Below are 23,746 nucleotides of genomic sequence, written 5' to 3'. Positions count from 1 at the left end.
GCACACCTACAATTCATTTCAAAGTGCCTGGGAATCACTGGAGGATTTCTGAGGCGCACTTTGGAAATAATAATAAATAAAAAAGTCCTTTGGAGATTTTATGATTTCTCTCCCTTTTTGTTTCTTCCAAGGCAGCCTCTGGCCAGCCTTGTTTCCATTCACCGCGCAGTTGCCTGGTGCATCTGAAGCTTCGCAAAGCCCAGCGCCTCCCCCTTTTTCTCCTCCCCTTCTTGAAAAGAGGCAGCCCCGGGTTTAAAAGTTGATTTTTAGCTTTGATTGTGCATATGTGCTATATGAATGCTAAGCAGCCTTTACAATGCGTCCTTGTGATGCGCCCGGGAAGGCAGACGCGGGCTGTGAGGTCTCCCCGGCTTCCCGTCATTCATACGGCTTCGGTGTGGTTTGATATGGGCATGTTTTATTTACGAGCGAGCTCTAGGGTGAATATAGCCATGCTACGGGCAGCAGCTGAGGGACCGAATGGGCTGAGCCAGTGACACCAGTAAATCTGCCACATTTGGAGCTATTTTCTACCATGGAGGGGAGGTATTTTCCCTAACAGTGGTGTGGGATTGGCAAAGGAGGCGGCTCCCAAGAGGCGGCAGGAGTCTGGCACGGATGGCCCTGCCTGGATGATGCGTGTAATTTTGCCTCCTGGGGCCACCTCCTCTCCCCTGCCTCCAGCCCATCCTTTCGCAGGAGCACAAGTAGCAGCACCCCAAAGCCAGGGGGAGATTTCTCTTACCTGATGCCCAGCTGGAGCACTGGGGTGCTGCTGTTGGATTGTTGGTGGCCACACTGACGGAGCGAGAGCCAGAGAAGTGGATGGTGGGAAAGCACCGTCATGAATTCAGCCTCTTCTCCTCCATTTAAGTTTAGTCTCCCAAGTTCACCCCATGCAGCATTAACGTACTAAATCCCCCAGCTCTTTGAGGACGTCCTTCTGACGGTGTGGGCAGTGTTTCCCTCCAGCTCAGAAGAGGGTTGGCTGTTTTTTAGCTCTGCAAAAAATACCACCTGGCTTTGTTCCCTTTTTTAAATCAGTCCTTTCCTTCTGGACGAGGTGGCACATCCTTCCGACACCCCTGCAGCTTGGGATGCCAGTATGTATTTTCACAGTTGAACAGAAGGTTGCAAGCTGCCACAAGGCTAGAGGAGGAGGGTACCTGGACTCCCCAGGATGTTTTCAGCCTTGCCTACCCTCTTTCCGTGCTCCGGCTGATAACCAGAGACAAGGGAGGAAGCCGCAGGCGGGAGCTGTGGTCACCTGTGGTTTTTGCACTGCGTTTGGGAGCGATAAGTTGGGCTCTCGCAAAGGGAACCAACTGATAAAACCCAGCAGGGCAAGCAGGAGGCTGAGTCTTGCCGGAAAAGCCACGCTGCCGTCCAGCCTGCATGCCGGCTGCGAGGATGTCCCCCTGGTGTGCCCCCACCCCTGCCTCTCCTCCCGCTGGGATGGGGCTGGGGGGACTCCCTGCTTCTCACCAGGGCTCCCCGGGCAGAGAGCTGCCAAGGCAGGCGCACACCAATGACACGACTCCCAGAGGACATTTAATCCTGGAGAAAGTGAAGTGTCATAAAGACCCCTTTTCAATGGCCACCATTAAGATGAGCTCCTGTGCTCCCCCTGCGCTCACTTCAGTAGTGCCCTTGCATGTGCCAAATGTGCCTCCCTCAATCAAAGCCAAACCTCTTAATGCCCTGGGTCTCCTGGTGCTCCTACTATTGACTTCCTTTTGTGGGGGGAGGGAGTAACTTCTTTTGCTCTTTATTACGTTTTGATGTTAGAAATTCACATAAGTTCTGCCCCAGAGAAATCTTTCAAGCCGTACTATATGGGATAAAGCATAAGACGGAGGAAAGAGAAACAGCAGAAAATGCCTCCAACGCCAAATCCAGTGCAGCGCTGGAGCAGGTAATCGAGGGAGCAGGCACAAAGGCAGAGCACCGAGTGCTGGAGATGGGAGAAGCATCTGAAGCATCAGAGGACATGGACAAACTACCCAGGAATAGGCATTTGCAACCAAACCAGAGGAAACACCTGTTTAAACCCAGGTGTTTAAAGTTAGAGACCTGTTTTGAGAGCCTGATGAGGCACTGAAGATGCCTGTTTTTATGGCTGTAGACAAAAGGAGGTAGAGCATCTTTTGTGGAGAGAGTAGGAGCACTACCAAGTGGTTTAGATGATGGTTTTGTGACCTCTCAGATGGTCCTGCAGTGAGGTGCGAGGCTCCTGCAAGGACAGAGGAGACCTCTGGGGAACTGGGAAGCGAACTACCCATCTATTCCCTTCAGAAAGCCCACTTGAATCATCCAGGCCTCCGGGAACGGTTTCTGCTGGCCTGTGGGGACCTCTAGTGTGAGATCTGGCTTTGCACAGGTCTCCAGCAGCGTGAGTTTAGGGTTGGGGAAGGAAACTGGGGTCTAGGGGAAAATGAAGATGGGCTGCATGGTTTTTCTTGTGTCCCTTGCTGTGAAACAGGCTCCAGGTGTGCTCAGGGTGTGCACCACGGCTGCGCCCTCCCTTCTAACTCGCCATCGCTCTTGGTCGAGCTTCTCTAGCTGTTTTCACATGCAGAGCTGTGTTTCATACCTTGTTGCAACCCTTTCAGATTTAACCTGTAACTCCACCTGAGGACTAACCCTGCTGCCTTTATACCCGTGGCCCTTTGGTGGTTATTTCCCTTGAAAACGCAGGTGACAACACAACTGTCTGTCCCATAGTGCCAGAAGCAATGTCGGGTGCTAGCAACTCTGCGTTTGGATGCAGTCCTAACTCCACCACACTGTTTTATAAGGCACTTTCCCCACCTGGCCCATGGTGGGGACCACGCAGACATGGTCACCTTGCAGCTGTACTCCTGCCCCCAAGGGGTCTGTGCTGCTGTGGATGGTTTCTGGTTCCTGCTTCTGGACATGTGTGGCTGGGCATCATCTGCCTCCCCAGCCCGTTGCCCTCTCTCTGTAGTCCTTTCCCCACTGCTCTCCTTCCCTGCTGTCCCTCTGTTGGTCTTTTTCAGGTGCTTTCCAGCTGGTGGCTGGAGTACGAAGGTCTCTGCGTGCACATCAGTGTCCCCCACTGGGCATCAGGGAGCCCAACCAGGGCAGGGACCCACAAGCCATGGGGGACACCTGTTTTCAGAAATGGCTGTAGCAGCTCTCATTGGTGTCTCAGGGGATTGCAACCAAGACGTTTTGCAAGAAAGCTTGCAAGAAAGCTAGTGGTGTAGTCAGAAAATCATGACTTGCTTTTTCCTCTGCACATGGCTTTGTGCAACTCACTTTCTCTTGCTTCTCTTTGCTCTACAAAATGCATCTTCCTTCCTTTTTTCATGCCCCTCCTCCTCCTTCTTTGTTATTTCCCTTTAGCTACAGGTACTGACGTGGGACGGTTTTACCTTTCCCCCCCTTTCTTTGCCACCTGGGGGGAGTGTGACTATTATCCATTATTCTGTTTCACCTCTTTTCCACCAGTCTAGCTCTGAAACTGAGGATGATTAGGGCACCCAGTCATTCAGTCTCCCTTTGGCCAGATCGTTTTTGAGGCTTCTTTGTGATTTACTTGCGTGAAATATGCATCGAGCAGGCAGCTGGTTTTGAAGACCAGAAGTTACCTGAGTCTTCTGTAGCTGTGGTTCCATGGGGTCTTCAGTGCTAGGAGAGGGGAAAGGACAGAGTCAAAAAGTCCGTAGACGGTGAGAATCTCCTGAGCAGGGGTTTATATTTATGTATAGCAATTTTCCTGAATAAAATACTACCAAAGGGATTTTTTTTCCCCTCATCTGCAAATACAAGTTTTAATAGAGTCTCAGCCAAAGGTTATTGCGATGTGGTGGTTTTTAAATGGGGAGGGAAGACCCTCATGCAGATCTTTTGGGGGGCTTTGATGTCTTCTTTAAACAACAGATTTTTTTTTTTTTTCTAAATAACATTTTCCTCAACTTTTTCCCAAGATACTATTTACGCAGATTAAAAAAAAAATAGTTATGACAATGTTCATTAAGCAAAACTGCGTCCCAGTGAAAGCGACAAGCAGGGTATTTTGACACTGCCTCTTGATTGAACAGTTTCAAAAATTTTTTTAAGGAACTTTGCTCTAAACTCTGCAAAAGGCTATTTTCCTGTATGCCTTTCCTCCTTTCCCAGCTGGCTGTGGGTCAGAACTGACGGCAGCCCACCGAGAGCCCGGGCAGAAGGCGGCTGCTCTAAACAGGATTTAATAATTAGGCAGGAGGAGGTGCATCAGCACGTGGTGGGGACTGCACTTCCCGAGAGGCCCCGCTGTGGCCATGCCTCCCTTTGGGGGAAACCCAGGCTTTATCAAGAGCCGGAGGGACCAACTGCCAGCTCTCTCTGGGGACAAGCAGCCATGGGACTGAGGTGCGGGATGAGGACCACCAAGTGCCAGCTGCTGGTGACCAGCCTCTGCGTCATGGTGAGCAGGCAGGTTTGGGGGGGATCTCTGTGAAACCGAGGTGAACCGCTGCCTTTCCCATCCCCGCTCGGAGAGGGTCGGGTTTTCCCACGTTCTGTTTTTCGCAGGCGGAGGGCAAGCAAAACCAACTGCCTGGGTTATCGCTGCGCCCTGGGTCGTTATCGCTGGCCGCCAGCATCACCCCCCCTCTGCTGATAGACTTCTGGTTTCTCAGGGCTGTCACGCCGCTGCAGCCCTTTCACAACCCGGTGGCCACCTCGAAGGAGAAAGGAAAGGTCGCTGCCGGCAGAATGAGGGGTTTTCAGCAAAAAAGCTACTTGCTCCCGTCTCCTTGCAGCAAAAGAGGGAGGATGGACCTGCTGCACTTGTTGCTGTGAGGGTGGTCAGCTGCAGGTGGGATCAGTGAGGATGTGAAACTGCAAGGCTTCGATGGAAGTACATGTGAGACCTGTGGACCTGCACTGCGAAGCAAAGGCAGTTCTAGGGATCCTTTTCTTATCAGCTTTTGAAGCAAATTCAAGGGGAGCCTTTTGGCTTCTGCTGTTAGAGCTGGTGGGAAATGGTGGAAACTGGGGAATGCTTCTGCTGGATGTTGTCAAGTTGTATGTGCTTGTTGCCTTTTCATTTCATCAAAACTTGCAAGCCTGAAAAATAATCTGTATTTAGGTCAAAGAGGGTTGGTGGCTTGGAAAGAGTGTAATTTAAAGGTGGTGCCTTATTTTGGGCCATGTGTAGTGGCTGTACGTTGTTCTCTCTTCCAAATAGCAGAATATATCATTTGGAGAAAACTAAAGGAGGATTAGTACCAATGATGTTTAGTGGAGATGTTAAGGCACAGCCGCCGGGGATGGCAAGAATCACATTACTGCTGTTGGGAGGATTTTACACTGGTGTTTCTCAGAAATCTGAGCTAACTGGTGTTGCACTTAGTGTTTTGCTGGGCGTGGGTCGAGATACGCAGTAATGCACAGCATGAAGGATCAGTGGGTGCCGCAAATTAGGTTATTTATAAGCAGAAAATGCTATGGTTTGGGTGTATTTAGTCTCTGAAACTGTAAGTCTCCAGCAAGACCTATTGGTCTGCTCTGGAAGAAAATGTCGTACGGTGGGGATTATGTCAACGCCAGACCGTCACGTTTGACACAGGGATAGCTGCCTTGTGCTTCCATGTTGTAAAGGCACAAAATGCTGAAACCTTATCTTGGGACCTAGGAGTGGCCTCACATCTTGTATTTTCCAGGTTCATTACACTAGAGTTGGAGCTGTTTTTAACTATCCCGCTGTGCTGCTGCCTCTGTCCCAGCTCTGCCACTGGTCGTGCTGCAAAGAGCCCTGCTCTAGAGCCAGGTGCCACCAGAAAAGTTCCCTCTCCATCACCTGGACTTGCTCTGGGCAATACAGAGGGTAACGTGCTGGTGGTCACCCTATGCCTTAGGCATACCAGTGCTCTCAGAGATGGGACAGAAACACGGACAGGCCGGTGGCACGTTGCAGAGATGGAAACCAGCACAGATTACTTAAAGTAATACAAGACTCAGCTCTTTGCACTCTACAATAGGAAATATAGCCAACAGCAGGCAATGGGATTAGCATTGCAAAGAGCAAAGCTGGCAGCCCTCATAACTGCATGTCCGTACCCTGCAGAGCCGGGTGGGACTGCACAGGGGTGCTCCGAGAGCATTGATCCTCTGGGCTTTCTTCACATGGTGGGAATTTCCTCCATAGATGCTGGCCAAGAGACCATGGGCTGCGTGCGGTGTCACGTGCATTCATTATCCAAGAGAGAAGAGGAGCTTTAGTATGTTTAAGTGTCTGGGCTTTGTCCTTTTATGTGCATTTTGGGCTATATGCAGTGGCCTTTGGATGGTCAAGCTGTCTGCATCTGTGTGGGGCCCAGGAGTATCCAGATACACCTCAAAGCTTTGTGTGGGCTCAGCAGGAGCTGCTGCTTTGTCAATCCCTTCCTAAAACCCTTCTTTTCCAGCTGCTGGGGTTGTCCGTTGCTACGCTGAGCACAGTCACTCACTATGGGCTCCATTTCACCCTCCTCAGCAACATCTCCCTGGAGAGCAACTCCTACAGGGTCATCCACCACACAGGTAGGTTGCGGTTGCATCCCAGTGAGATCTTTGGTGAACGCAGGAGCTGCAAAATCCCCCAGAGCAGTTGAAGGAAATGCAGAGGCATCGCAGAAGGAGGCAGGGGGTGGCTTTTGGAGGATGCACTAGGGGTAACGCAGTCCCACAGACAATTTTTGTCTGTATCGGAGCCCCACGCCTGGCACCGAAGGGTGCTGAGGGAGCAGAGGGCGCTCAGGTGCTGCTGCATTCACTCCTGTTCCTCTCTTCACCATCTCCCCATCCTTCCCCTGTGCTGCAGTGAAAGCTCAAGGGGAGCTCAGCCACAGATGGACCCAAAGGTGCCGTGGGGCTGGAAGGGCCCTGGGAGCGTGGGGCGAGGGACCGTTACAGGAGTTGAACCGGAGCATAGAAAATTGGGGCTGGGAGAAGAAATGCATGGAAACACTGGTATTTGGAGAAAATGTGGGTTTTTTGCTCTACACAAGGGAGAATAAACTGAGTCTCAGGTATAAGGCTAGAGCAAAGAGATGAGAAAAGCCCAGATACCAAAATACTCTGCTCGTCTCTGATGCACTTGCAGCTGCTGCTTCTCCGGAGCTACTCTGGGCTTAAACATGCTCATACCCTCTCTAGATCCTGGTTCTCAATTTCAGCTTAGCAAGGCAGGTGGAAAGATTACGTTGGTCCAAAGCTAAGGTACAGCCCTCCCCCTTTCCTAAAACACACCAGGGGTTATATAGGTTGTCACTTAATGCAGCCATGCAGGCTGTCCCTTCCCAGCCACCCCTCTCCAGCAGTGCTTCCACTTGCTTTGCTTGCAGGCGTTCACTCTTCGCGGGATTAACCCTGAGAGAGGGCTGCAAAGCCCTTCGCAGCGATGTGGTCCCCGCGCCCTGCCCTGGCGAATGGGCTGTGACCCTGCCTTAGCCAGGAGGAAACCGGAGGGCGAGTGTTGCACCAGATTAGCAGCGCACGGAGTCCCGATAGGGGCCGTGGGACGGCTGCTGGGCATCAGCACCCCCTCCTTTCAGGGGGATCCTTATCGGAGCGCTGAAATAATTGACAGCTTGTGGTCTGTCGGGTGTACCGACACCCTTGTAGGGTGCTTCGCTCGGCTGCAGCTGTGGGAACCGCTCAGAGGTTTACAGCCCTGCCACAGGAACAAAGCATATGCAGATGGGGGGGTATTGAATAAATTATAAAACAATTTCAGTTCTGCAACCTGGTCCTCTTGGACCAGCTCCCCAAAATGCACTTTTTGGTCCCTCTCTGGGCAAAAGCGTCAGACCAGGCCTCTGTTAGCCCTAAAGTCTTGGTGTCTGACCGCAGCTCTCGTATCCGACTTCCTTCCAGCTTTCTACTTTGGGATCTGCCTCAGCATGACCCTGATCCTCGCAGCCCTGCTGAGCTCTGCCGCCACAGTGCGGGAATCGCAGCTCCTCACTGCCATGGTGCGTATTGGGAGGGACTGGCTGGGGGGGGGCTTTTTGTAACCTTGGGCTGATGCCCTTAAAAAGTGGCGCTGGGGGCTGTTTTGCCTTGTGCCCGGGAGCCTGCATGCCCGGGGAAGGATGCCCTGTTGCTCCACCTTGTGCTGCAAGGGGATATTTTTGTAAAAGGCATGACCTTGCAGAGCTCTTCCAGCTGAGGATTGCATCCTTCTGCACCTTGTTTCTTCTGCCAAGGTCCTGTGTGTGCAGCTTTCAGAGCAGGGTCAAAGGGAGGTGCTTATCTGCCAAAGCAATTGCAGCGATAAGGATGCCCAGAGTATTTTTTTTTTCTCACCAAGTCAACAAGTGGTTTCTGTGGGGAAGCTTTAGCAGTGCGATTTTGAGTCCTACGTTGTCCTTCTGACTTGTGACAGCAAAGTTAGCCCCCCTCCTTCCCTCCTCGCTGCAAATATCCACCACAGTGGTGGTGGGAGGCATACAAAGCATGGCAACAGGCACGGGGCCTTTGGGCTGTACCTCAGTTTCAGGCTGCAAGGAGAAGGTGGAGAGGTATCACAAGAGCCGAAATGCCACCTTTCTCCTCTCCATCATCCAGTGAAGTGCCTGTTTGGGTCCCGACCATGGCGGCATTAGTAAACTGGACGGTGAGTTCAGCTTCATTTAAAAGCACAGCCTGCACACAGGGCTTAGTCTGTACGGAGCTTAATATAAAATAATTGCATTGCTGTCATACATAAACTAGCTTTCAAAAGATTTATGTAACCTATGTAATTGGGGAAAATTATACTGATGGTGGAAATGAGAAAGGAACACCTTTAAAACTTAGTGCAAAGCAGCTACTGAAGTTAATGTTTTCACCTTCTCAATATGCAGTCTGTCTCTCCCTGTCCGAGATGCTCAAAGGGGCCTGAGTGATGCCGTTCCCATGAATGCTGCTAGCAGACTATATATAATTCCCCTCTCTTTTGCTGAAGTATACATCAGTGTCTGCCTGCTGCATCTAAAACAACAGATGGGTATGTACAGGCTAGGGGAGATTGTCAGGGCTGCCTAAAAATATAGTTGAACAACTTCTGTAACGTTTATTCAGTTGCTTTACTCTGTGTGTAGTATGGTTTGGGATATATCAGTAGGTAAAAGAGGTTGTTAAAATTATAACTGTTTCCTGAAGGGACTATTGAAGGAAAACATAGCCAGCAAACTCCGGCATTGCTGTCCCTCCTCCAAGGGCCACCTGATGCTGCTCTCCTTTCCCCTTGCCCTGGGGGCGAGGGTGAGCAGGTCCTTTCCTCCAGCCCCCCGTGGACTCCCCCAGCCTGGCCAGTTTGGTGTAACAGAGCCAAGCCCTGGACACCGAAGAAACCCCTGGCTGTTAGAAACCCCAAACTAGCTATTTACTTTTCCCTGTGGCTTCTCGGGCATCCTGTTCGCTTTGCTTTAGCGTTCACAGTTTGGGTCCTCTGGGGGATGTGGCCCTCTTCATTTGGGATCTCTGATGATACTATTGCAGGGAAGACACGGTATCATTTCCCTGTGGGAAGAGGAGGAAGGCTGCGAGCCGCTTTCCCCGCGGCTGTGCCGACGAGGAATCCATCCCTCTCTGCCCTCCGCAGGGGATAACGGGACGCCCCTTGGTGGCCTTTAAGCTCCCTTTCCACCGTCCCCGGCGGCGTGAGGGGCCCGCAGGGCGTGCGGAGGTGCCGGGCAGGCTGCCAGGGGAGAGGGGGCAGCTCCCACCCGGGCGAGGGGCCGTTCCGGATGAGGAGGGATCCTTTAGCTCCGCCGCCGCTGGGGGGGGCCGCGGCCCCGCCGAGCAGCCGCTCCCCGCCGGGACGCCGCTCTCGGCAGCGGGAGATGCTGGGGGAACGCGGCGGGTAAGGGAGCAGCCCCCGTAACCACTGCTGGGGGTGGCACGTCCCCAGCCCTTCATAAATTAACGGGGGGCCCCGGGAAATACCCAAGAGCTGGTCACCAGCAGCCTTAGTCTCTGCTCCTCTTTGTTCAAGCAGCTCATCAGCACCTTAAATCACATAGGGGTGCTCCGCTTATTCCTATAAATTGCCCCCCCTGTTCTAACTGTCAGTATCTCACAGCAACGCTCAGCCCGCTGCTTGTTTTCCCACTGTTTCCTACCCCCTCCCAGGGCTCATATTTAATCTCCGACCTGCAAGCAAGAAGAGGAGGCAGGGAGAGCCGGCCCCGATGGCTGTGGTGAGATGTAATCGCAGACAGGGGTGGGCTTCAGCCCCGTGGGGCTCCGAAACTTGCTGTCGGTGTCACCTCCTGCCCTGCTGATACCTGTTGGGCTGTAGCTGGCAGAAGTGATCAGCCACCCAACTTGCAGCTTTTTTTCCTACTTATTAATAGGGAGGATTTTTCACCTTCCCCCGCTATTGATTTTAAAGGACTTTTCCTCTCCTGCAAAGCATGTGTCTTGTTTAGAAGACCATTTAATTCACTCGTTAATCAAAGAGGGAAGACACCAGAGCATTGGTGCCTGACATCTGTGGCTATATAGGAAACTGAGCCACGCTCGAGGGATGTCTGCATCGACGTGGCTAATCCACCACAGTCCCGCTTGGTAAACCAGCTACCCAGGGGAAATGCTAGCCAGGATGCAGATGGGCTTCGAGGAGCATTGCCCTGGTCACTGATCCGTTAGGTGGATCCCATGTCCTTCTTGTGCCTCAGTTTCCCTACTGACTTCTTGTTGTTGTCTATTTAGATTATAAATGCTCACCCTGCCTGGCTGTCTGGAGGTTTGTGTGGATACAGAGGAGGGGTCTCAGTCTTTGCAGGCCTTACTGGTGCTGTCCTAATAGCGATAAAGGGTACACAGTGGTTAGAAACCAGAACAGGTCGAACTGGTTAAAGCACACGTATCTCAGGAGCTTGTCTTGTAGCTGCGTTAGCAGCATCACCAGACCAGACAGACGCCACTGATGCTTGCGAGGAAGCTGGTTTCTAGAGAGTAACTGAGAATTTAAGGATAAAAAATTGTCTTCTAAAATCCTAGACTATTATCCCCAAAGCTCCTCTTAAACAGAGAGAGTAGTGACAGGTTTATTGACTGTCCTCCGGTTCTGGCAAATGCTGCTTTTGGTGATCCGTGGTCCATCATGCAGTCAGTCCTGAATGTAAACATCCGGCAGCTCCCACAGCCCCTGAAGGCCACATCGCTATTGAAGGGGAGGAGAAGGAAGGAAAACTGCAGTTTTGCTTGTACTGCTTGTACAAAAGGAAAGACTCTGGCTCCGGTGGGGTTTAGGGCACAGTGAACTGTTATCTGGTTGGATGGAGAGAGGTGAGGGGGGAAAAAAAAATCAAAACAGGGAGTGACATGCCAACCAGAATATCCTAGCTGAAATTCTTATACTGGAACTTTCCAGCCTAAAAAACGCTCATCTAGAACAAAATTTGCGTTCAGGGTGGAGCAGCTGTTCCAAGCACCAGTCCCAAACAATTTCGGTGGCAAAAAAGCCTTAGTGAATGCCCGATACAATCCTTTTTTTCAGAGAGAGTGATGTGCTAGCAGGGACAGCACACAGCGCAGGCTGTTTGCTTTACTGTTCCCAGATGTGTCATTGTAGGCAAGTGCGTAGAGGGGCCTTAATCACACTGCAGCACACTTTGGCATCTCGCTTTTGCAATGAATCTGTCCCCCGCGCTCTCCCTCGTGGTGCAGCACTCCTGAGCGAGGCATCCCTGCGCCGGAGCTCCCCGGGGAGCGGGCAGAGCCCGTGTGCTCATTTGGAGCTGAGGACAGATTCCCCCTCCGGATTGAGATCGCTGGCTCGCCTTTGCGATGCGGAAAGGCAAAAAAACCCCAAAAAAGTCATGCGCTTTTAAATGAACTGGGTCAGGGAGGGAGGGATGCAACCTGGTGGATGCAATCTGAAATTAGCCCACCCCCTCTTCCCGGCCCCTGGGCTGCGAAGTCTGGCAAGGAGCTGGCCACGGCAATGGCCACAGCGGCACCAAACGCAGAGGGAGCTGAGCAGGGCACAGGTCGGCTCCTTCCCTGGGATTGTGGGGGTTTGGCAGCACTGCTGAATCCAGTCTGAGCTAAAGGATCCCTCCCTCATCCGAAGCAGACCCCCTTAACCGAAGGGGGAGCCTCAGAAAGGTGAATTAAAAGAGGCACCAGGCAACAGACGAGACGCTGCTTCTGCGGATTCTGCCGAGTCTCTCGAAGACAAATTGTTCCTTGCAGCAAGGATGGAAACAAGGTCATTCATAAAAGAGTAATTGACGTCTGGCTGGTGACAGCCCTCCGCGGGGCTGATGTGGCTGCCTCCTGCAAAGGGAGCAGGCAGCAGCCCATGGCCGGCTCCAAGGAGCTCCGAGGGTCTGGGAGATGGTGAACCAGCCTCGACCCTTCTGCATTTCGTATGCAAACTACGCCTTGCCTTTTTCTTTTTTCCTCCAAATGTCTTCTAATGTAATTAGAAAGTTGCTCTTCCAAAAGCCTTTTGGCTGCAAAGGGAAAGAGCAGGCTATAATTCATTTATAAGATGTTCTCAGAGCCATGTAATTGCTCCGCACCAGCTGGATGGAGGGGGAGCTTCCCAAGGGGCTGCGGTTCAGTGTTCCCAGAGAAGCTAGACAGAAATAAAGGGAGACCCAATGCTGGAAGTGAAGGACTTCCAGAGATGTGGGGTGGAGCCGAGAAAGGGAAGATGAGAAGGAGGATTTTAATCTGCTGGGGTTTCTGGCCCCAGAGAGGTGGCTTAAGTGCTGGAGCTGGTGGGGGAGAGCATGGGGGGAGAACTCTGGGTGGTGCCACTGGTGTGTTGTTGTTCCCACTCCCAGGTTCATGGTGGGTCCTCTCAATTACACCCTTACTGGAGCGATGTGCAGAAGAGCTTTCACATTGCTATCAGTACTGTGTTTTATGTCTGCCATAATTTTCTCTTTTTCTTGTCTTTATGCCTCGTTTGCCTTGTCTTTATGCCCTCTGTACAAGAGGGACAATGAGTGTGTCCAGAGGAGAGCTACCAGGCTGGTGAGGGGTCTGGAGACCAGGTCATATGAGGAGAGGCTGAGGGAGCTGGGCATGTTTAGCTCGGAGAAGAGGAGGCTGAGGGGAGACCTCATTGCCCTCTACAACTACCTGAAAGGAGGCTGGAGAGAGGTGGGTGTTGGCCTCTTCTCCCAGGTGAATAATGGCAGGACCAGAGGAAATGGTCTGAAGTTGCGGCAGGGGAGGTTTAGATTAGATATTAGGAAAAACTACTTTACAGAAAGAGTGGTCAGGCACTGGAACAGCCTGCCCAGGGAGGTGGTGAGTCACCATCCCTAGAGGTGTTTAAGAAAATTCTAGATTTGGCACTTCAGGGCATGCTCTAGTGACAGAGATTGTAGGGGGTTTTTTTGTATGTGTGTGGTTGGACTTGATGATCTCAAAGGTCCTTTCCAACCATGAAGATTCTATGATTCTATGATTTTGATGAAAATATTGACTTCGTTATGCTGTTTGTTTGGGGGGAAAGTTGTTGGAGGAGGTGCAAAATGCAGGGTCTGGTCCTAGTGAGGAGCGACCTGAAATGCCCGTGTAACCTCACCTCCTCGCCCTCCAACTTGTGCTGTACCTGCTGGGCTTGAACCACTCACCCTGGCCAGGTTCAGGCTTGGTCCTGCCGTGCTTTGGTCCATGGCATCTCACCCTGCGTGCTCTTCCCCATCTTCGCTACTCGTATCTCCCTTGTCATGTCAGCGTTTGATCAGACCTTCCTCTCCTTTGGGGTCCCATTTCTCCTGTTATTCCATTTCAGCTCCTGGCAAGGCAGCAAGTGATCTCACCACCTATATGGCCAGGCAGCTGCCAAGGGACTGGACATCAATAATTTAAGGTTTTTTTTCAAGTGTTGGGAAATGCCAGCAGCAGTCTTATTCCTGGAGCAAAGTCCCCAGGCAAGGCATCATCTTGCCACCAGCAGCAAAACACAGTAGGCAGCAGATGGACAAAAAACCAGCAAAAGTCATTTTATTGGCATGTTCATGTTCATTTCCAGGATTTGAAGTAGCACGTTTTCCTTTCCTGCTGCATATGGGGGGTTTGTGGCTTTTTTTTTTTTAAAAAAACCCAATCATACTTTTTAAGCAAAGACTTTTGGTGAAACAGAATTGGTAGCAGCAACACTCTTCTTCCTTTCCTTGAATTTGGTAAACTTTTGTGAAAGATTTAATCTTTTTTAAGTTATTTCAGCTACATCATGTTATTAACATGCTCGTAGAAAAAAATTTGAAACCGAAATAAGCTGCCGCCAGTTGGGTGATTTCCCCCTGCTACATAACTTCATGTTGGAAGAGGGACGGTTTCGCGGAAAAACTTGTAGAGGCAATTATTTTTGTCTGGTGCTTATTCATCATCTTTTGCCATTCCAAGACTAAGCTGTGGATTCATATTTGATGAGCCCATATGACCTCCAAACGCTTTACAGGCACTTTTTTATTTCCTTTTAATTTTTTTATTATTTTTTTTTTGTTTATTGTGAACAAGATCCTTTGGTCCAGCTGTCACAACAGGCAGGCGCTGTTTACATCAGGATGGATTTTTTTCTTTTTTTTTTTTTTTGGGGGGGATCAGATTTGTTCAAATAAAGAGACAACGCATCTAACTTCCAGCTCCGCATGCCCAGGGAAGAAGGCAAAAGTCAAGCCGCCTCCTGTGTCGTTGCCGTTATTGTTTTGACACTTCAGGGTCAGTTGCTGGCCTCGATTATATTTCTGTCATCCTTTTGTCTAACTGGGACGGTGCTGATTTAAGGAAGGCGGCTTGGCCGTGTAGCTGCCACCTTGCTAACGGGAAAATCCAGCTCCTTTTCCAGAGAAGGTTGCTCTCCACCCCAGTTACTCCCTCCTTTATGGAATATTTGGGTGGGTCTTCCCCTCTTTGAAACTGATAGCCATTTTAAACACAGGGGATTGAACCCCATGAGTAAGGAGGAGGTATTCTGGGGCACGGTTCTGCTGCAGAAGAGGAACATACTGTAAAAACAATGTTTTTCTTTCCTTTTTTTTTTTTTTTTTTTTTTTTTTTTTCTCCCAAGAGGAGTTTGGGCAGAACAGGTTACCCGCTCTGCAGGAAGCCAGGTCCTCTTTTGGTCGATCCCTTCAAACAGCCACAGTGTAACTAGAGGGCCCCTGATGGAGAATCACGTTATTATCTATCTAATTTCCTTTAAGTAACCAGCATTATGAGGGTTATTTAAAGAAGGTGATGTTTAGCTCCAATTTTAACTAAACTTGCTCAAGCGAGCGCATTAATGACATCCCAATGGTGTTTACAAATGGATACTTTTCTCCCCATGCTGTAACTGACGGTATTTTTCCTCTTTATCCTCAGGGATTTTTCTGTTTTGCTCTGGCCTTCTGCGGATTGATCCCAGCTGCCTGCTGGAGATACACCCACAGCACGGAGGTAAGTGTCGGCTGCTAGGAAATACCACCAGCATCTTGTCAGATGGAGATTTTTTTTTTTGTAGCAATGCTTTCTCCTGCAAAAGGGACATCTGGTGGTAATTAAGCCGTCCATACCGAGGTCTATCAGATGCGTGCTTTGTTGCATCCATCCTTTCCAAGAACGGGCCTGTCTTCATCAGCTGCCTCTGCGATGGGGTCATCTGAAGGGAGAAGCCACCAAAACTCTCACGCGGGGCAAAGGCTTCGTCCTGAAGGCGACACAAAATGCAAGTCTCGTTTCAAATAGCTTGGGGATTAATTTTTGCAGGGGATGTTTTGGGTTTTTTGTTGTTTTAGTTGAGATGCTTGACTTTTGAAGTCATTTCCAGCCAGCTCGAATTCCTGATAACGTCAGTTGGGAGCCTCTATTCAAAGGCAGCAGCAGGTTGTGACTGTTCTGGTTGTCTCTGGCAATGGCCAGGAGAAACACCCAGGAGGTATTTTTATTGACGAGCAGCAGCGGTACAGTAAAAAAAAAACAATGTGAAAACTGGTGGTTTGGGTTCGCTGTCACGCTGGACCGGAGATCTGCCAGGATCTGGTCGAATCTGCCGGGGGTTTGGGGGTTTGAATTGTTAACGCAGAGCTTGCTGGTGGTGTGGTGGATGGCGTGGGATCTGCAAGGTGCTGGGGAACCCGAGGCGAGGCGTGTAGAGTTGCTAAGGGACAGCCCCGAGCATCGCATGGGTGCCTGTACCCCGGGGCTGGGGTGGCCCTGGGGCCGGGGTAGCAGGCTGCTGGGGAAAGCAGACATTGAACTAGTGAATTTAATATTTAGCAGCCTAAAGAAGTTTAGGCTCTTTTTGTTTTCTTCTTTTTGACCCTTTCCTAATCTGATATAATTTGCTTTTTGTATGATTATTCGTCTTCTCGTTCAGAGGAATTTTTTGCTGTTTGGTCTTAATTCCCCTTCCTGCATCCCCACACTGAAAAAAACCCCAACATTTTAAGAGACTTAGGCAGGCAAAATATCATGACTCCTATATTTTTAAAGCAGAACACAGATATTTTAGGCAAGTATCCAGATTATCTACCAGTAATTCAGGTAGGCGTTTGGGACTTTGTTAGACGTTTCATGCAGCAGGTTGGTCCCCGTCTCCGTTTTGCTCCTACCGAGCTCCAGGCACGTGTTGCAACCTGCGATGCTCTGGCCAGCGATGAGCATATGGGTGATGTGAAACATCATCCCGATGGATTAGGGTCACGCTGATGCTGCCAGCTCACCTCTGTAGGGTTACAGACGTTATGGGGGATCAAGGACCAGCGTGTCAGGAAAAGAGCATCAGAAGGGATTTCATTCTGTGCTGGAGAAGCACTCCGCCAAAACACCAGAGACTCGATCCACTGTGGCAATTGCACTTTTCAGGGACAAGAAGCCCTGTCCCATAATGGTTCGATGTCCTGTGCAAAAATTAAAATCCAGTCTCTTTGGAAGCAGAAGTCTAAAGAGCAAAGCCAGGGTTAAGGGGAGGGGTAAGATCCTGCTTCTCTAGAAAGTTTGTCCAGACCCAACCAGTGGCCACGGTAGTTGAAAATCCTTTGAAGTATGCTACACGGGATCAGACCGAAGGCGCTCGCTCTTGAACAGGCACACCTGCTGTCGGCCAAGGTAGGACCATAAAAACCCAGTGAGCACAAAGCAATGGTTTTTCAGATGCCAACGGCTTGTGGCTCAGCTGCCTGCTGGTGGCACCTGCTGGTGCCTTTGCCTTTAGTGCTTTCAGTGGGTTTTTCCTCTGTGAATTTGTCCAGTTGCTTTGGAAACGTGAGGGTGAGTGCTGATGGCACAGCAGCATCTTTTATGTCTACACTTACCAGGCAGAAGCAGATTCAGTCAGAGCTGGACATCCCCGAAAAAGAGCCTTTCTGCAGCCTCTGCATATATTTTTCCTGGTTTCAGGCAAAACTATAAAAAATTATTATTTTCACACTAACAGTTTAATATGGAACTCATTTTGTTTTCATGACCAACACAGAAGGGAGGCCTTGAGCACAGTTTCCTTCTTCTGCAGAAGTTTGTAACGGAAGATTGAAAAAAAAGCTGTGTTAGTAAAGGGTAAATGGCACCAGAAAGTGTGTCTGGTTGGTCTGGTGAAATTGTGTTATCCAAACAAACTATTTAGTTATACTTTTTAAGCCACAAACATAGAGTAGGGTGTAAAAAGGCTGAAAGAGAAAGTTGTGTATTGGGTTAATACAGGGATGTGCCATTCAGAAAAACATTTTGCTGCAAATATTTAAGGGAGAATGGCTTTCTCTGTATATCTCTTAATCACCACATCTGTTTTTACTTCAAATTATTTTCCTGTTTTTTTGCTTTGAGTGCCCTGCCCATAAATGCACACATGTGTTATGGTTAGCTTTAGTAGTTGGTTGGGTTTCTTTAAGCAAAAGAGTTTCCACTAGACAAGATGAGGTTTTTTTGTAAAATGTTTACTTTCTGGGTGAAGAAAACCAGCAGTGCTTCTGACAACAGAAAAATTAAAATACCATTAGAGGTAGTCTTGGGTTTCTCTGCTTTCTAAAATGCTAAGAGAGACAGGGAATATAAATGAGGAAAGACTTAATTAGAAGTGTCACTTACAAAACATATGGAAATTTGGTTTTGTTTGAAAGGTAACTGTCTCACCAGTGAGAGAAATGCAGATGTGAGAGAGAAATGCAAATGAGAGAGAAATGCAGACGTGACTTCCCTTACGGGGCAGAAAGACAGAGAGTGCACAGAAAGCACAGGAAACCAAATGGAGCGGGGGGAAGACTCTTGAAGTTTCATTATAGAGCTGTTTGTTTCTCTGACTTTCTCAAAGTAAAGAGCAAAACTAAAGCAGGTGTCCTCCCCCAGCCTACTGCGTGTCAGTACTGTCAGAAATAGCTAATTGCAGTAATATGGGGGAAAAAAATCAAACTCAGCCAAATTGACGGGGTGTCTTGTAAGCCTAATGGGATGTACGCAGCTATCAAGAAGAGAATTTGCGGATGTAAAGCTGAATATGGATGAATATGCTCATTACACGTGCCTGAATCAGTGCCTCCGAGAGCACCGAGGGGCTACTGCCCTGGCGTTCATGGCTGAAACAAAAAATTGCGTCTTTCCCGTGACAAATACATTGACTTCCCAGTGAAAGGCCGGACAGAAAATCAGCCTGTTCCATTTGAAAATGCCAGCTGGGTCCTCTCCCTCCCCAGGGGCGAGGTGCCGAATGTAAGCAGCGCTGAAAGCGGAGCCCTCCCCTCCCTCTGCAAGCCAGGGGATGGGAGGTCCCTCCTGCACCAAACCACAGCAGATGCTCTCAGTGGTTTACTCCTCTTGATCAAAAAAAAGTTAAGAATCTACATTTCCTTCATAAAGCAGACCCTTCTTTCACAAAATCATCTAAAATGGAAAAGCCCAATTTTCAGCTGAAAAATTGTTTTGATGGTTATTTTCAAGAGGCAGTAGATAGAAATGTCATTTGAACATGATGAAAGCAAGATGCTCTTTTTGCCTTTGTGACTCCTTTAGAGACCTTTACAGTACTTCTTACAGAGAAGCTACACGGAACAGGAGAAAAAGAAGAGTTATTTGTAAATATTCTGTTTTCTCAGACATGGGCACTGTAAACAAAACATGAATCTTCTCATTTCATGTTTTTTTCTGCATTTGTGACCTTCTGTAGCTCCCAAACGAATTCTTTTAGACAGGTGCCACATGCTTTAATTTCAAGTTACCTGCATCCCACATAGACTCAGTGTCAACCATCTTTATTCTTAAAATACCATATACCAGACACACAAAAACCTTGAATCTGAAGTTTATCGTGCTTTACCCTAAAAGGCTGATCCCTCTGTTTGGCACTGTAGTTATTCCTTATTCCTGCTCTATTGGCCAATTAATGGGTTTTGTGAGGTCTGGGCCTCCTCTGTACTGTCTTCTCAGGCAGCTTTGCATCCATCTGTCTGAGTCAAAGTGCTTTTAATGAGGAACTAATAAACTGCTCATGAACAAAATGAGGAAGAACAAATAACAAGAGCAACATCCCAGATCCTCCCCCTGTCTTGCCAGCATGTATAATGCAGCCTTTCCGTTAGGGTCTTCCCCCACTTTACAAAGAAACACTTTGCCTTTTAACCAACGGCACCGACAGAATAGGTGCTGCTGTCACTTGCAGAGGTGTGAAAACTTCTCTGGGCAGGTCAGCTGCTCAGAGGAAAATCTGAAATGAAAATATTTGTAATCTGGAGGTTGTTGAAGGACCTTTTCTCCTGCTAGCTGTTAGTGCTGAGCCATTCATGTTTCAGTATGTTCGAGCTTGGCTTGTTCCTGAGCCCCATCCTCACCTGCTGCGCCCAGCACTCCTCCTTCACCTCTGTCCCATCACGCTCGCAAGCCCACGGCTACAGAAACACCCCAGCCCAGTCTCCAAGCCCCTGTGAAACTCTAGTGTGCTTTTCTGCCTGGGCCAAATCATTTAAGGGAGTTAATCCCTTTCCATGTCCAACCTAGTGCAGACAAGGGTCTCTACAAGGGTGAGGAGCACATTTGGTTGCCCTCCTTGTTGGCCATCTGGCCAAAATGTGGCCCTGGTGGGAAATGTGGCCTTGGTAGGAAAGCGTCACAAACCTGTCTGAGGATCGACACTGGTGGTGCAAGAAAAGTGAATGAGAGAACGATGTACAAGAGAGGGCAGGAAGAAAGACCTCTAAACGAGCACCTAAACAGCTCTAAACAGCTGTGGTAACCACGGAAATGATGAGGTTTTCGGCTGGTTTTCAGCCACGTTAGGAAGTCCTGATTCCTGAATAGAAAGAGCTGAGTCCTGTTTTCCAAAGTTATTTTTATGGCAGCTTCTTTACCACAAACCGCTGCCTGTTTAGGCTGAGGTCTTTTAGTCATTCCCAGCGTGGCCCAATGCAGCTGGGACCTGGGATGTGGAGAAGGATGGAGGAGAGGCTTATGCCACATCTGGCACAGCTGGTGGGAAAGGCTGCCGCTTCCTCCTCCTCCTCCCCAGGTTTTCTTCTCCTCACCCGTTACCTGCTGCTTTAAAAACCTACCAGCAGAGGCTGGAGGAAAGGGTAGCCTTGCAGCTGCGGTATAAAAGACTTTTGGTACCCTTGCTAGCCAACACAAAAATAGGTTTGGGGTTTCGTTCTGGGCCCCGCTGTGAAAGAGGCCGGGGAAGTTTCAGTGTCACATCATCTTCTGCTGTTCCCCTTCTCCGCAGCAGCTTAGAAGGTCCTTCCAGCAGCCCTGCGACACCGGCCTCATGAGCCGGTCAGGACAGCAGGGTGAATCAGCAGAAATAAAATTGCTACAGCGTGAAAGGAGTTTTGCAACGGAACGAGCTTTTTAATTACAGAGATTCATTTGCAGGTAAACCTTCGCTTAAAACCAATTAAATTATGATTTCGCAACTGAGGGGAAGATCTGGAACTAAGCACTGGTGCAAACAGCTGCCCATGCTTCCGGCATAAAGGCCCCATTTCCCACATCCTTTGGATGAAGAGGTCACTTGGATTTGCACAGGCTGCGATGATACGGCAATCTCTTCATTTTCAAATGGCCCCTGTAGTTGTTGGATGATTTCGCAAGGAGGTTTCACCAGTGGCTTTTGGCTCCAAGTGCATAGAAAAACATTTTGCATTGCACTGCATGTACTTAGAGAATAAACATGAGGATTTAGCCTTTTATAGGATGGGGAACACAAACCACCCATACACACTCTGGTTCTCTTGCCATCTTACTCTGCTTGAAACTTTCTTCAGAAGACTTTTTTTTTTTTTTCCTCTTCCCTCCTCACCCTGGGAAGGGGAAACAGAGTCTTTATGCTTTGCTAATGAGCCAGGTGGTATCTTTTGAGGCAGTGATTTTTAACAGGGCCTGGAATTAGCAGTTGCAGCTGTTAAAATAATAAGCATTGCTGCACCTGGGGCCAGTTCTTCAAAAGAGCAGCTTCCCTGCTCCCTTCCCTGCATGTGGGATCAGCGCTGGCCTTCTCCTGTCCGCAGCTCTTCCTCCAACCAGCACCCTTGCGATGCAGGATGCAGCATTGCCTGGCTTCCCGGGGAGACGGGTCTCCTGTCTTTGCGTGCTCAAAACCCAGCACGTGCGTTGCGTGTCTCTACAGGTACGCAAGGAGTGACCCAGCACTTCCCAGGGAATTTCTTAAGTGGGATTGCAGAGGTCCTTCCAGTGGCAAACCAATTCTGTGGTTTTTCCAGGGTGTGTTTTGTTTCTGTTGCTCCCGGTGTGTGTGTTGGGGCAAACTCTTACAGGTCCCAGTCCGTCTCACCTGAAGGCAATGCTTAAAGGCAGGTTTAAGTCCTAGAGACTTTAATGGGACTTAAACACAAGCTGAAGGTGTGGTCAGGTGCTTTCTGAAATCAGACCTGAAGAGTACCAGCCGTTTCCTTTTGTTTTCTGATTCAATGGGGCTGGATCAGGATTGTAGCCGCTCGTGGGGGTCTTTCAAGAGTGTTTTCAAAAAGCAGTGATTTGGCTGCCAAAACACTGTGAATAATCTGATGCCCCCCGCCTTGCTCTTGCTGTTATTCTGCCAAGCCAAATCACTTTAAAGCAAGCACTGAGCTTGTCTCTGAAGCCTATTGGAAAAACTAAAAAGAGAGGAAAAACCTACCCCCTTCCTTACTGTTTTTAAAAATCATGACTCTTTCCTGGAGTTTATGTTCTCATCACGCAGTAACGGCCCACTTCACCCAGCGAGACTCTGCTGTCCTTTGTCTGACGTGCCACACAGGCATTTGCACTCATCAGTTTTATAATTTATGGCTGCCCCGACGCTGAACCCATGCGGCCCCATTTCTGCCGCTTTCCGTGGCAGAGCGTTAGCTGGAGCTCCCATCTCCAGCAGCAGCAGCTGTGGTACCCGAGGCCACTCGGATGGTCATTGTCACTGTGGCACATCCAGCCTCCCCGTGGCTGTTGGATGCTCACTGCCACGGCCAGCTTGGAGGTGACGGTGCTGCTCTGGGGCTGACACAACCTTTTTAAAGATAAAGCTGTTTTCATTGGTTTTCAATATTTTCTGTTCGAAGCGGTCTTGCCTGGTGGTGGTTTGAAGTACTATGGGCGAGGCCGGGGGGAGATGACTGAGATAATTTCACCACAACGTTGGGAGGTTCATAAATTGCTGGATCGTGTGTCTGAATGATGGGAGCACAGAGGGTCGGTGTGGGCCCTTGGCGGCATGTTGGGTTTGCGGTTCTGTTACAAAATGGACTGAAATACTGAAAGTTTTCTTTAAAAAACAACCAAACAAAACAAACCAACCCACAACCAAACCCAAAATGCCAAGAGGACCTTGATACACTGAGTCTGGTGTTAATCACAAGGGATGTAGCCCCAGATCTGGAGGATTTAGGGGAAAAAAACAAAAACTTGTTGGTGTTGAGTAACTGCTTGCCTGGTTTTTCTGTGCTTCCCTACAAAGTTTCTGGTGCTCTGCCACTGTCACAAGGTGATGCTTGTGACACAGAGTTGGCTTCATGGGTTTGCGGCTTGGTTGAGCATGAGGCTGTGATGTCCCCCTGCCTGGGCGGGTTGTATAGCACCCATACAGCTAGACTTCTTGCTGCTGTTTTGAGGCATGGAGATGGGAAATAAGGAGGAGCTGAGCAGTGTAACAACTCACTGCTTTCTCCTGCTTAAAATGTTTTGTGCAAGGACCTGATGGAAGCTCTGGGATCAGAGAGAAACAGTTTTGTAAGGCTTTGCTTTTCCTGAATTTTTTGTTCCACGATGGTTTTTGTTCTCTCTCCTTCTGTGTGTTCCCTCAGTGATGGACCAAAAGATGGTCAGGGGTTGCCTGGTCCTTGTCCAATACTAGAAAGTGGGGGAAGTGCATAAGTTATTAAAAAAAACCCAATTACATATGTGTGTGTATGTATGTGTGTATAATATATATATTTATTTATATATACTGGAAAGAAAAGGCGAAAACCATTTAGCTAAAAGCCTCATCTGGCTCTCGCTCTTTTTGCATCAGCGGTCCCTAGTGACCACCAGCAGTCGGAGGGGGAGCGGCACCTTCTTATCTTCTCCAGTTTTCCACAGGGGGCCCCAAAGCCCGCTTTGGTTTGCAGCGCTGGCCGGATTTCTGCAGCTGGGATGGATTGGCTTTAGGAAGCCTAGAGAGGAGGGAGCTGACATGCTATTAAGGAAATACAAAGCTGCAGCACGTTGTAATGAAAGCCTGGTCGAGCATGGGGCCCGTCTTATCACGGGCACAATCCACGTGGTGGGAGTTGCTCTGCAGCCTGGCTAAAGCACCCGGAGCAGTTTTCCCTCCTCTGTTTTGCTGCAGTTGCATCGTTGC

General features: G+C 49.3%; 1 protein-coding gene across 19 annotated transcripts in view; it reads left to right on the top strand.

Moving 5' to 3' along the window:
• The first annotated feature begins 4,287 nt into the window (after positions 1-4,287).
• Positions 4,288-23,746, top strand: part of TSPAN32 (tetraspanin 32) — a 33,221-nt gene continuing 13,762 nt past the window's right edge. For 6 of the 19 annotated variants that reach the window (XR_010070812.1, XR_010070811.1, XR_010070813.1 and 3 more), the window contains exons 1-5: positions 4,288-4,435; positions 6,420-6,534; positions 7,870-7,967; positions 15,316-15,390; positions 15,511-15,658. Coding sequence is in view for 12 of the 19 variants with exons in the window: in XM_063333071.1 (XP_063189141.1) it covers positions 4,370-4,435; positions 6,420-6,534; positions 7,870-7,967; positions 15,316-15,390; positions 15,511-15,658 (502 nt within the window). In the remaining 7 variants the exon portion in view is untranslated. Of the gene's footprint in view, positions 4,436-4,542; positions 5,038-6,419; positions 6,535-7,869; positions 7,968-8,562; positions 8,612-15,315; positions 15,391-15,475; positions 15,659-23,746 lie in introns of those variants that run through there. The other 13 variants (XR_010070809.1, XR_010070808.1, XR_010070810.1 and 10 more) reach the window with 8 other exon arrangements.

The sequence above is a fragment of the Chroicocephalus ridibundus genome, chromosome 4, assembly GCF_963924245.1.
Source record: "Chroicocephalus ridibundus chromosome 4, bChrRid1.1, whole genome shotgun sequence".
NCBI classification, from domain to species: Eukaryota; Metazoa; Chordata; class Aves; order Charadriiformes; family Laridae; genus Chroicocephalus; species Chroicocephalus ridibundus.
The sequence above is the reverse complement of the archived record's forward strand: the minus strand, read 5'-3'. Positions and strand labels throughout refer to the sequence as shown.